The sequence below is a fragment of the Saimiri boliviensis genome, chromosome 16, assembly GCF_048565385.1.
Source record: "Saimiri boliviensis isolate mSaiBol1 chromosome 16, mSaiBol1.pri, whole genome shotgun sequence".
Taxonomy (NCBI): domain Eukaryota; kingdom Metazoa; phylum Chordata; class Mammalia; order Primates; family Cebidae; genus Saimiri; species Saimiri boliviensis.
In genome coordinates, this window is record NC_133464.1 from 66,647,952 (window position 1) to 66,662,199 (window position 14,248).

At 41.0% G+C, this 14,248-nt stretch overlaps 1 protein-coding gene across 4 annotated transcripts in view; it reads right to left on the bottom strand.

Annotated features, from left to right (window-relative positions):
* The window catches only part of DNAJC15 (DnaJ heat shock protein family (Hsp40) member C15), a 100,354-nt gene extending 88,865 nt beyond the window's left edge, over positions 1–11,489 (bottom strand). For 3 of the 4 annotated variants that reach the window (XM_074387777.1, XM_074387778.1, XM_074387779.1), the window contains exon 1: positions 11,355–11,433. Coding sequence is in view for 1 of the 4 variants with exons in the window: in XM_039473258.2 (XP_039329192.1) it covers positions 11,355–11,462 (108 nt within the window). In the remaining 3 variants the exon portion in view is untranslated. Of the gene's footprint in view, positions 1–11,354 lie in introns of all 4 variants that reach the window. The other variant, XM_039473258.2, reaches the window with a different exon arrangement.
* Between the last annotated feature and the right edge of the window lie 2,759 nt (positions 11,490–14,248).

Here is a 14,248-nt window from a genome sequence, read left to right on the forward strand (position 1 = left end):
AGTATCTGTAACCTACCCCCTTCTGTGCTTGGCCCTACAAGTCATTCTCAAAAGTGAATCAGACAGATTTCCACTGCTGGGGAGTTCCCAGTTTAGGAGTCTAGGTTTAGTTTCTGGTCAAATCCCTTGAGGAGAAAATGCATACTTGACTTAACTTTGTATCCACTATAGCACTTACCCTCAGAACTTTACCTAATAATGTGCAACTTCATAAATAAAGTAGCAAATGGAAGAATAAATGAACGAATGAACAGAAATATGATAGCACTTACGAGAATCTGTCTTTAATTGGTCATTAAAATTTGATCCAAATTTGCCTCCTAGAGCAACTGTTTTTGTAAATAAAGTTTTACTGGACCATAGCCACATTTGTTTATTGTCTGTGTGTTCACTCTACAAGAGCGTAGTTGTGACAGAGGTGATATGGTCTGCAGAGCCTGAAACGTTTACTAACGCTTTACAAATTAAGTTTGCTATCCTCTGCCCGTGAGGGTGGCAGTCTTGGTTTATTTATATCCTCCCCATACACATTTAGTTTATAGCTTCCATATATTTGGTGTTACCCAAAAATCTACTAAAGTGAATTTAACTGACAAATTTTAAAAACAGAACCTATTTCTAAGTTGAAGACTGCCTATGTTATTGGAGATATTAATAAGCAATGATCAAAACTTGAAAAAGCACATCAGAAGTCAGAGAATTATACCTACTCTGATTACACACATATTGATTAGACACTTATATTTTAGGCTCTCTTGACTATTACAAAAGTCAAAGAGGCATAGTCTCATTTATCTTACTCTTTTCTTAATTCCTTAAGGCTGTCAGTTCAACATTCTATAATACTTCCCTAATCTACTTATCTCCAGGCTAGCTGTTTCATTCATTTGTTGATTTAATGAGTCAACAAAAATTTATGGAGCAGAGCAACCATGTGCCTGGTACTATGTTGGGAACTGAGAGAATGAGTATCCTTGTGGGGGGCGGGGGGGAGGTGTTCAAGGGCAAAAAAAAAAGAGTATCCTTAACACTTCATTCCTGTCTATACAGAATATCTAATTTTAGTTAAAAGGGCATATTTCAAAAAGAAGAAGAAACATTTAAATAATGCCAGCAAATCAACAAATGGGCCATGTCAGGTATCTGTTACCACTACCTGGTTTCAAATATCCACTAGAAAACCAAAATAACAACAAAAATAAAAAAGCAGAAAAATTAAACGTTCCACTAATATGAATCAAAAAATTTCTGAAAATGGCCAGGTGCGGTGGCTCACATCTGTAATCCCAGCACTTTGAGAGGCCAAGGCAGGAGGATCACCCGAGGTCAGGAGTTCAAGACCAGCCTAGCCAACATGGTGAAACCCCATCTCTACCAAAAATACAGAAAATTAGCTGGGTGTGGTGCAGGTGCCTGTAATCCCAGCTACTTGGGAGGCTGAAGCAAGAAAATCACTTGAACCCAGAAGGCAGAGGTTTCTGTGAGCCGAGATCATGCCATTGCACTCCAGCCTGAGCGACAGAGTGAGACTCTGTCTCAAAAAACAAAAAAAAATTCTGAAAACTGAGAAAACAGCTGACTCCATTATAGCTGCTAAAGCTGAAAAAAAAAAAAAGGCATCAAAATTGTTTACAAATTCCCTAAGGTATTTTATTCTTCCAAAACAATATAAACAGTAAATAACTTTTTAGATAAATATAAATTGCCTGAAAGTGTTATAAAATGCTAAAACTTCTATCTTGAGACTGAATATCTGAGTCCAAGAAAAACAATAGTTGTACCAGAGGGAAATTAAGAAGAAAAAAATTATTCTTCCTCCTCACAAGAGGGGAGGTAGCTGTGATGGAGAGAGGAAAGACAGAGACTATTCGCTCATTCAACAAATACTTACTTAGCGTTTACCATATGAATACATAAACATTTATTTGGCATACGCCAGGACTTTTGCTAAGTTCTGGGGAAAGAGCAGTGAGCCAGACAAACAGATTCTTGCTCTCCCTTAGAGGCCAACATATAAGAGGACCCAGCAAGGAAAAAACAAAGGTGTCAATATGATATTAAAGTCAAATATCCATGTTTATTTATTAAGTTGCTCAACAATAATAGAATGACTATCATATGCCAATTACAATGTCAATCACAGATACAGATGAAAGTGTTTTCCCTGAGGACTTCACACCATAGGTGCCTATACAAATATAAATAATTTTGATGTCCCCTAATAAACTACATAATAAAAATTTGTTCAACTTCCTAAGGAAACACATGGTATGAAACAATTTTCTTCTATTAGAGAAGGAGAAGTGGGGTCAGGGAAGGCTTCACACTGGTAAGATGTGTCTTTTAAAAAATGAATAGGAATTAGCCTGGAAAAGAATTTCAGACAAAAGAGAAAGCTCTAGTAAAGTCATAGAACCATAAAATTTCATGAGGGAAACTCAATGTAACTTCAGTATAGGGTACAGTGCAACACAGGGGATGGGAAATGTGGCTGGATACATCATTTGAGGATAAGTACATCAAGGGTCCTGTATAAGATCCTGAGAAAGGTTTAGATCGTAGTAAACTCATAAAAAGGGATGGTATCATCAACAAGTCTGGTTTGCAGAAAAATAACTGATGGCTGTGTGAAGTTTAGAACCAGAAACAAAGAGACCTGTTTTTAAAGGTGATCACTACAGGCCAGAGGAGAGACAATAAGAGAATAGCAAAGGAAAGGACAGCAATAAAAAAAAATTACAAATGAGGCAAAGTGACTGATGAATGGTGGAGGTAAAGCAGAAAGTGGAGTTGATGGCACTAGTCAAGAAAGGGGAAAGAAGAGGAGAGTCAGCATGCTCAGGGAGAGCTATAATGAGCTACATTTTAAATAAGCTGAATTTTGTATTTTGTGTGTGGTACTCATTGGTAGACATCTGGAAATACTTACTGACTCCATTTACTGAAAGAAAAGTTCTCATTTCTTCCCATTCAAGAATAACATTCATTCATTCAACAATTTCTTTTTGCAATGCTCACCATGTACCAGGCACCATTATAAATGCTAGAAATATACACCAGAGAACAAATAAAGTCCCGGTCCACGAAACTTAACCTTCTAGCCTCCTATCATATAAAAAACGGTGAGAATGAATCAGTTAGGCTGCATGCAGTAGCTCACACCTGTAATCCCAGCACTTTGGAAGGCCAAGGCAGGCAGATTATTTGAGGTCAGGAGTTTGAGACCAGCCTGGCCGACATGGGGAAACCCCATCTCTACTGAAAATACAAAAATGAGGTGGGTGAGGTCATGGGGCACCTGTGGTCCCAGCTACTTGGGAGGGTGAGGCTGGAGAATCACACGAACCTGGGAGGCGGAGGCTGCTGTGACCCAAGATCCTGCCACTGCACTCCAGCCTGGGCAACAGAGTGAGACTCCATCTCAAAAAAAAAGCCAGCCGGGTGTGGTGGCTCATGCCTGTAATCGCAGCACTTTGGGAGGCCAAGGCAGGTGGATCATGAGGTCAGGAGTTCAAGACCAGCCTGGCCAAAATGGTGAAGCCCTGTCTCTATTCAAAACTATAAAAATTAGCCTGGTGCGGTGGCAGGTGCCTGTAATCCCAGCTAATTGTGAGGCTGAGGCCAGAGAATCACTTGAACCCAGGTGGGAGAGGTTGCAGTGAGTTGAGATCGTGCCACTACACTACACTCTAGCATGGGTGACAGAGTGAGACTATGTCTCAAAAAAAAAAAGTTAAAAATATAGGTATACAGTAAATAATCCATGTGATTACCAATGTAAGCTTCAAAGTATTATTAAAATGTTTCAATTCATGTTGTAATTGCAAAATAGTTACAGCATTACCATATTTTTGGTAATGAATAAATGCTTGATAATCTGTGTCTTTGACAAGTCTTAGTTTTCATGTATCAGGACTGCTTATAATGAAACATATATGTGTCTAGTTTTTTTTTTTTTTTTGAGACGGAGTTTCGCTCTTGTTACCCAGGCTGGAGTGCAATGGCGCGATCTCGGCTCACCGCAACCTCCGCCTCCTGGGTTCAAGCAATTCTCCTGCCTCAGCCTCCTGAGTAGCTGGAATTACAGGCACGCGCCACCATGCCCAGCTAATTTTTTGTAGTTTTTTAGTAGAGACGGGGTTTCACCATGTTGACCAGGATGGTCTCGATCTCTCGACCTCGTGATCCACCCGCCTCGGCCTCCCAAAGTGCTGGGATTACAGGCTTGAGCCACCGCGCCCGGCTTTTTTTTTTTTTTTTTTTTACATATTACACTATTCTAATAATAACAAGAGTTTGGGGGTGGGAGGAGGGAGAACATCAGGAAGAACAGCTAATGAATACTAGGCTTGATATCTAGGTAACAGGATGATCTGTGCAGCGCACCACCACAGCACACTTTACCTGTGTGACAAACCCACATATCTACAACATGTAACCTTGAACTTAAAAACTGAAGAAAAATAAAAATAACAGGAGTTACAATTTTCAGGAAAGTAATGGAAACTAAAAGACTACCACTTCATACAAACTGAGTTTTGTTCAAACTACTTTAAAATGTGATAATATTCTCTTTTTAACTTAAAAGTTTCTTTTCTACTCTTCCATGTGAACCAGCTTTGGCAGAGCAAAGTTTGATCATAACTTCTTACTATTAAACCATTAATTGTAAAATGCTATTTTATTCAAGATACTACATATTTTACCAAATTATTTCAATCTCCTAAACAGGCTAATGAACACCAGTTCTTAGTTTCTAATGGGAAGCTTACCTAAGAAAAAGTTATTTAAAGATCAAAAAAAACCCAAAAGCTAGCAGAAGGCAAGAAATAACTAAGATCAGAGCAGAACTGAAGGAGATAGACACAAAAAACCCTTCAAAAAAAAATTAATAAATCCAGCAGCTAGCTTTTTGAAAAGATCAACAAAATAGACAGACTGCTAACCAGATTAATAAAAAGAAAAAAGAATCAAATAGATGCAATAAAAAATGATAAGGGGAGATCACCACCGATTCCTTGGAAATACAAACTACCACCAGAGATTACTACAAACAACTCTATGCACATAAACCAGTAAACCTGGAAGAAATGGATAAATTCCTGGACACTTGCACACTCCCAAGACTAAGCCAGGAAGAAGTTGAAACTTTGAATAGACCAATAACAAGGGCTGAAGTTGAGGCAGCAATTAATAGCCCACCAAACAAAAAAAGTCCAGGTCCAAATGGGTTCACAGCCAAATTCTACCAGACAGACAAAGAGGAGCTGGTACCATTCCTTCTGAAACTGTTCCAAACAATACGAAAAGACGGAATCCTTCCCAAATATTTCATGAAACCAACATCATCCTGATATCAAAACCCAGCAGAGACCCAACATAAAAAGAAAACTTCAGGCCAATATCTATGATGAACATAGATGCAAAAATCTTCAATAAGATATTGGCAAACCGAATGCAATAGCACATCAAAAAGCTTATCCATCACAATCAAGTAGGCTTCATCCCGAGGATTCAATGCTGGTTCAACATATGCAAATCTATAAACATAATCCACCACATAAACAGAACTCAAAGACAAAAATTACATTATTATCTCAATAGATGCAGAGAAGGTCTTTGACAAAATTAAACAGTTCTTTATGCTAAAAACTCTCAATAAACTAGTTATTGATGGAATGTACCTCAAAATAATAAAAGCTATTTATGACAAACCTACAGCGAATATCATACCGAATGGGCAAAAACTGGAAGCAGTCCCTTTGAAATCAGGCACAAGACAAGGATGCCCTCTCTCGCCACTCCTATTCAATATAGACTGGAAGTTCTAGCCAGACCAATCAGGCACAAAAAAAAGAAATAAAGGGTATTCAAATAGGAAAGGAGGAAGTCAAATTGTCTTTATTTGAGACGACTTGATTGAATATTTAGAAGACCCCATCTTCTCAGCTCAAAATCTTAAACAGATAAGCAACTTCAGCAAAGTCTCAGGATACAAAATCACTGTGCAGAAATCACAAGCATTCCTATACACCAATAACAGACTAACAGAGAGCCAAATCAAGAGCAAACTCCCATTCACAAATTGCAACAAATAGAATAAAATACATAGGAATACAACTAACAAAGGATGTAAAGGACCTCTTCAAGGAGAACTACAAACCACTGCTCAAGGAAATAAGAGAGGACACAAACAGATGTAAAAACATTCCATGCTCATGGTTAGGAATAATCAATATTGTGAAAATGGCCATACTGCCCAAAGTAATTAAGGTTCAACGCTTTCCCCATCAAGCTACCTTTGACCCTCTTCACAGAACTGGAAAAAACCACCTTAAACTTCATATGGAACCAAAAGAGAGCCCGAATAGCCAAGACAATCCTAAGCAAAAAGAACAAAGCTGGAGGCATCAAGCTACCTGACTTCAAACTATACTACAAGGCTACAGTAATCAAAACAGCATGGTACTGGTACCAAAACAGAGATATAGACCAATGGAACAGAACAGAGGCCTTGGAAACGTCACACATCTACAACCGTCTGATCTTTGACAAACCTCACAAAAACAAGCAATGGGGAAAGGATTCCCTGTTTAATAAATGGTGCTAGGAAAACTGGCTAGCCATGCACAGAAAGCAGAAACTGGATCCCTTCCTGACACCTTACACTAAAATTAACTCCAGATAAATTAAAGACTTAAACATAAGACCTAACACCATAAAAACCCTAGAAGAAAACCTGGGCAAAACCATTCAGGACATAGACGCAGGCAAGGAATTCACGATTAAAACACCAAAAGCATTGGTAACAAAAGCCAAAATAGACAAATGGGATCTAATTAAACTCCAGAGCTTCTGTACAGCAGAAGAAACAACCATTAGAGTGAACTGGCAACCAACAAAATGGGCAAAAATTTTTGCAATCTACCCATCTGACAAAGGACTAATATCCAGAATCTACAAAGAACTAAACCAGATTTACAAGAAAAAAACAAACCCATTCAAAAGTGGGAGAAGGATATGAACAGACACTTTTCAAAAGAAGACATCTGTGAGGCCAATAAACATATTAAAAAATGCTCATTATCACTGGTCATTAGAGAAATGCAAATCAAAACCACATTAGAAAGTACCACATGCCAGTTAGAATGGCGATCATTAAAAAATCTGGAAACAGCAGACACTGGAGAGGATATGGAGAAATAGGAACACTTTTACACTGTTGGTTGGAGTGTAAATTAGTTCAACCATTATAGAAGATAGTGTGGCGCTTCCTCAAGGACCTAGAAATAGAAATTCCATTGGACTCAGCAATCCCATTACTGGGTATATAGCCAAAGGATTACAAATTGTTCTATTATAAAGACGCATGCACACATACGTTCACTGCAGCACTGTTTACAACAGCAAAGGCCTGGAACCAACCCAAATGCCCATTGATGATAGACTGGACAAGGAAAATGTGGGACATATACACCATGGAATACTATGCAGCCATAAAAAACAATGAGTTCGTGTCCTTTGTAGGGACATGGATGAATCTGGAAACCATCATTCTCAGCAATCTGACACAAGAACAGAAAATCAAATACTGCATGTTCTCACTCATAAGCAGGTGTTGAACAATGAGACCACATGGACACAGGGAGGGGAGCATCACACACTGGGGTCTGTTGGGGGTGCTAGGGAAGAGGGATGACATGGGGAGAAATGCCAGATATAGGTGACGGGGGATGGAGGCAGCAAACCAGATTGCCATGTATGTACCTATGCAACAATCCTGCATGATCTGCACATGTACCCCAGAACCTAAAGTACAATAAATAAATAAATAAGATATATTTATTTATTTTTGATTTTTCTTTTATAGAGACAGGGTTCTCATTATATTGCCCAGGCTGGGTCTCGAACCCCTGGGCTCACGGGATTCTCCTGCCTGACCTTCCAAATCGCTGGAATTAGGGCATGCGCCACCATGCTGAGCCCACCAAGATATATTTCATAAACCTGAAAATGAATTACATTTTAAAATATAGTATGAAAGGTTTTTTTTTAACTTATTGATAAACATTATTTTTTATTTTCAATAAGTTTGCCAAATATGCCCCACACCGTGGCCATTTTTTTCTTTCCTAATACTTACCTTTGTCAGCGTCTCATTGCTTTCAGCATTTCCAAGTTTCCTAAAGTTATTATCAACAATCTTATCTTCTGCCTCATTATTGATCATTGCCTGGACCAACAATTCCCAAAAGAAGCAGAACAACCCCCCGTGACATTCTGAAAATACATGAGGCCCTGTTTGGTTGCATAATAATTTGAATAGGAGGGAGGGTATTTGGTGGATAGGCGACTATTGATCCTAGACGTCCTAAAATACATAAGGCAATCCTGTATAACAAAGAACTGTTTGCATCCCTCAATTTTAAAAGATTCCACTGGACATTAAGTAGGTGAAAAGTTTATGATAATCTTAGTCCAGAACTTTATAATATATAAATATATATTACACTGTTTTAGTATAAACTAAATTTTCCACAAGTGCAACTGTCATGTAAATTGAGGGAGATTCCACTGTTTTGTTCAAATTTTTACCAGAAATTGTTTGCCATTTGAGAAAAATAAGTTTGTAAAGGACAATGGTGCTTCTGCTATTTGAAAAGCCAATATATTACATTTGATAAACAATCTGCATTGGTAGCTGTCATATACACAGTGACTCTATGAATTGGAGCAACATGCTAGCAACTAATAATTACTGCATGATGTGTTCTAATGTAATAATGTTTAAGTATTTACGTATTTAAATTGTAGACACGTTACATGTTATTTTCTGTTTTTTTGTTTTTTTGAGATAGTCTCACTCCTGTCGCCCAGGCTAGGGTGCAGTGGTGCAACTTCCGCTCACTGCAACCTCTGCCCCCTGGGTTCAAGCAATTCTCCTGCCTCAGCCTCCCAAGCAGCTGGGATTACAGACATGTGCTACCATGCCTAATTTTTGTATTTTCAGTAGAGATGGGGTTTCACCCTGTTGGCCAGGCTGGTCTCGAACTCCTAATTTCAGGTGATCCTCCCGCCTTGGCCTCCCAAAGTGCTGGGATTATAGGCATGAGCCACTGCACACAGCTTGTGGACATGTTATTTTCAAATAAAATATTTCACCTTTATGTCTCAATTAAAGCATTATACTGATTACTAAAAGTTATGTTTAGGGGTATATTTTATTGTCTATGAATCTTCCCTCAGATTTCAGGATGTTACAGGAGACAGTTTGAGAATCACTGGCCTACACTTTAGCCTTCATGTACCTGCACTACTAAAGATGCTTCCTAACTGATACGCTGGATTCTGTAAACTCTTTCCTCTTCCAATTAAAAATACCTACAGACCTGAAAATCACCAATATTAGTTCTATCTTCCAACTACCACAGCTCCCAACTACCTTGAACGTCTGATACTGCAATTTTTACAACTCTCCACAAAAGGACTATTTCTACCTAATCTTGTTCAGCTATGTCATACACTGAAGACTACCCAGAAATCCTTATTTCTAAGGAGTCAGCAAATTATAGTGGAACAAGTGTAGCATTTGGAATCACTGATCTGCCACTTACCAGGGATGATCCCGGACAAGTTACTTACAATTTTCTTTTTTTTTTTTTTTTTGAGACCGAGTTTCGCTCTAGTTGCCCAGGCTGGAGAGCAATGGCACATTCTCGGCTCACCGCAACCTCCGCCTCCTGGGTTCAAGCAATTCTCCTGTCTCAGCCTCCTGAGTAGCTGGGATTACAGGCATGTGCCACCATGTCTGGCTAATTTTTTGCATTTTTAGTAGCGACGGGGTTTCACCATGTTGGCCAAGATGGTCTCGATCTCTTGACCTCGTGATCCACCCGCCTTGGCCTCCCAAAGTGCTGGGATTACAGGCGTGAGCCACCACGCCCGGCCCGTTACTTAAAATTTTCTAAATCTCTATTGCCCCATTTATTTTTTTTCTTCGTTAGAGACAGGGTCTGGCTCTGTCTCCCAGGCTGAACTGCAGTGGCAAAATCATAGCTCACTATAACCTCAAATTCCTGGGCTCAAGTGATCCTCCAGACCCAGCCTCCCAAGTAGCTACGAATACAGGCTCATACTACCACACCCAACTAATATTTTTAATTTTTTGTACAGATGGGGTCTCTTATGCTGCCCAGGCTAGCCTCCAACTCCTGGCCTCAAGTTATCCTCCTGCCTGGGCCTCCTAAAGTGCTGGGATTACAGGCCTGAGCCATTTTTTATAATGAATGTTGAAATATTATCAGGCACTGCGCATGTATCAGGCTAAAGAAAATACATCGTTAAAATTAAATCCACTTGTTTCTCTTCACTTAACAGAAAACATAAAAATACATATGTGGCTTGCAATATGTTTCTGCGGGACACTTTCTTTTCCCAGCTCCATAGTTCATCCTGAATACATCACTTGCTGTTTCCAACTGGGCCCTGTTTCTGTGCCTGAGACTCTGGAGATAGTACTCTTGGTGTTCAAACACTTTTCCCCCTTCTCTTTGCTGAGTGAACTGCTTGTACTCATTCAGATCTCAATTTTCTTTCCTTTTCTTTCTTTTCTTTTTTTTTTTTTTTTTTTTTGACTTGAGACAGAGTTTCCGCTCTTGTTGCCCAGGCTGGAGTGCAAAGGCGCAATCTCGGTTCACTGCACCTCCGCCTCCCGGGTTCAAGCGATTCTCCAGTCTCAGCCTCCCAAGTAGCTGGGATTACAGGCGCACGCCACCACGCTCGGCTAATTTTTTGTATTTTTAGTAGAGACGGGGTTTCACCATGTTGACCAGGATGGTCTCGAACTCCAGAGCTCAGGCAACCCAGCCGCCTCCGTCTCCCAAAGTGCTAGGATTACAGGCGAGACCCACCACGCCCGGCTGAGATCTTAATTTTTAACTACAGCTTTCTCCAAAAAGCGTCCCTGATCCCACCACGTCTCCTGCAAGACGGGAGCAGGGCCTCGGAGGAGAAAGGAAAATCCGCACACAGCCCTCGTCGTACCGTATTTGCAATGGCCTAGCTTTTTGGTTCGTGTCCCAGACAAGACTGGAAGCTCCCTGAGGAAACAGATCCTCGGACCCGCTCCGCCCCCCACGCCCAGGCGTCAGAGCCGAGCACAGAGCGGTCTCTCCGCTGACGAAGGAGCGCGAGGACACGGGCAGCTGAGCGAACGCGGGGGAGCGCAAAGCTTCCAGGGGGAGGCGGCAGGGAGGGCTGGAGCCGACGCTAGAAGGGGGCCCCGGAGGACGCCCGCTGGGCAGAGCCGGGCAGCCCGGGGCCAGAGAGGGGTGGGGGCCGCCGGCAGGACTCACCGGTCCCTGCTGGTCGAGGTCGGCGACGGGACGTTTGGCGGAGGGCGGTAAGTACTCAGCGCAGCGCAACCCCTCGCCGACCGGGGCGACGACACCACGGCTAGCCATGGCAGTCCGGCCGGAGAGACGCAGGGCGCCGCGGCACCACCTACGAGGCAGCCGGAGGGACAAACTAGTTAGGGCGGTTTCTTCTCTCAGATGCAGCAGACCGCGCTCGCTTTGCTAATTAAGGCGGGGGTCGGCCCGGCGCGGTGGCTCATGCCTCTCATCTCAGCACTTTGGGAGGCCGAGGCAGGTGGATCAGCTGAGGTTGGGAGTTCGAGACCAGGCTGACCAACATGGAGAAACCCTGTGTCTACTAAAAATACAAAATTAGCCGTGTGTGGTGGCATATGTCTGTAATCCCAGCTACTAGGGAGGCTGAAGCAAGAGAATCACTTGAACCCGAGAGGCGAGGTTGCAGTGAGCCAAGATCAGGCCACTGCACTCCAGTCTGGGCGACAAGAATGAAACTCTGTCTCAAAATAAAATAAACAAAAAAAGAATGGGTACTTTTTTGTTTGTTTTTTGTTTTGATGGAAGAGAAGAAATACCATAAATTTCAACTGGAAACAAATGCAAGGAAATGAAAAAAGGTGATTCATAGGACTGGGTAAAAAATACTCTAGGAATCTTCAGAGAAATAATCATATTACAGAAATTAATTTTTGTTAAATGGATCCACAGCTATGAAGCACACTGGCAAATTAGGCAAATAAATTGGATCAGGGCCTACAGGTCATTCTTCCGCTCATTTATTTATTCAATAAATATTTATCGAGTATCTGTTAGGTATAAGGAACGATGCTAGGCCTTGGACCTATACAGTCAAACATACAAATAAGGTCTCTGATTCCTTGGAGTTTGGCTTACGCTAGCAGCTGGGCCCTAGCAGTAACAGGCTGCTGGCCTGAAACAAATGAACAATTAGAGCAAGACCCAGGTTAGCTTCAGCTCCTGTTAGGACAGCTGCTACCCCTGATCAGGAACTGGGGAGAAGCTTTCAGAACAGAAGCCAAGAAAAGGAGGAATAGAAGAAGCGGGAAGGGGAGAATATAGCAAGGTGGAGGTGAGGCGGACTTAGCAGGATTGCATCTCAGCTCAGACCCCAAACTTTTGAGAGCAGGTGACTGGCTGCTTGTAGACCTGACTGACCTCATTCCACTGCTGCCTCAGGTGTCCACTCCTACAGATGTAGCCAATTTTAAAGAAAAATCTCATCCACAACGATTACTCAGTTCCCAGCCTTTGGTTCTTTGGTAAATTCACCCTCCTCAGCAAAGAAAGGATGAAAAAAGGGCAATGAAGTCCTTTCCTCTCCCCCACAAGGATCTTTTCCTGATTTAGCTAAACTCATTTTCCTCGCTTCTACAGAACAAAGAAAAATACTTTTTGTGAAACCCAAAAGGGAGGCCACATTAAATTTTCATTGGCCTACTTTTATTAGTTATGCCACTTCAAAGACAAATTACATGATGTTCAATAGACTTTGTAAGAGAAAAGCAGATTGCATTGGTAATATGTCTTGGAAACATCTCAGTAGAAAATGTGTTAAAAATTTATTGTTTGAAAGGACTTTTGACAAAGACAATTGACCTCTCTGTGCCTCAGTTCCATCATTAGTAAAGCAGGTGATAATAATGGCACCTTTCCTGTGAGGATTAAATGAGTTCACTTTTGCAAAGCTCTTAGAACTGTGCTTGATACCTAGTAACTTCTACAAAATTGTCAGTTACTATTTTCTTTACATTACCTCTTTCACCGATTTATTTCCTTGAGTATTTTCTCTCACTAGCTCTGCCTCCTTCCCCCAACAGTTGTGCTGATCCCCAACCAATTGTCTTGTCTTCAAAATTACAAAATCTGATTAACATTGCATAGTGATAAAGTATAATTGTGGGAGAAGAAATAGTTGTTTTTATGAAAATGAAATACCTTGGAAAGATTTGATAAAACCAAATTTTTTTTAAAAAGCTATTGAATGGTGAATATCAGAAGAGAATCACAAACACTATGATCCTGTACATTTTTTAAAAAATATCTTGCTCCACCTTCATTTTAAACAAACTCTAATTAGGAATCATAGAGGATGGGTTATCAATGGGGAAGAAATCCAAGGCAGAACTGGACCAGAGGACCCATATCCAAATAAAAGGTCTTAGCCCTGTAGCCCTGCAGATACACATAGAGTATGTGAATAGATATCCAGTTTGTTTGTGTGAGACTAAAATTTCATGTGAATATAGGGATTGTTATTAGGGAAAAAGTCCAAAAAAGCTTTGGGTGGAGATAATTTAAAAAAAAAAAAAAAAAAAAAAAAGATTGAGAAACAGTGATGTAAAACAATGGTTAAAGTGACATATATCGCCGGGCGTGGTGGCTCAAGCCTGTAATCTTAGCACTTTGGGAGGCCGAGGCGGGTGGATCACGAGGTCAAGAGATCGAGACCATCCTGGTCAACATGGTGAAACCCCGTCTCTACTAAAAATACAAAAAATTAGCTGGGCATGGTGGCGCGTGCCTGCAATCCCAGCTACTCAGGAGGCTGAGGCAGGAGAATTGCCTGAACCCAGGAGGCGGAGGTTGCAGTGAGCCGAGATGGTGCCATTGCACTCCAGCCTGGGTAACAAGAGCGAAACTCCATCTCAAAAAAAAAAAAAAAAAAAAAAAAGGGACATATATATCATATGTATTATATATATGATGTAAAAAAAGGGTTAAAGTGAGCTGGGCACAGTGGTTCACGCCTGTAATCCCAGCACTCTGGGAGGCCAAGGTGGGCAGATCACTTGAGGTCAGGAGTTCGAGACCAGCCTGGCCAACACGATAAAATGCTGTCTATACTAAAAATGCAA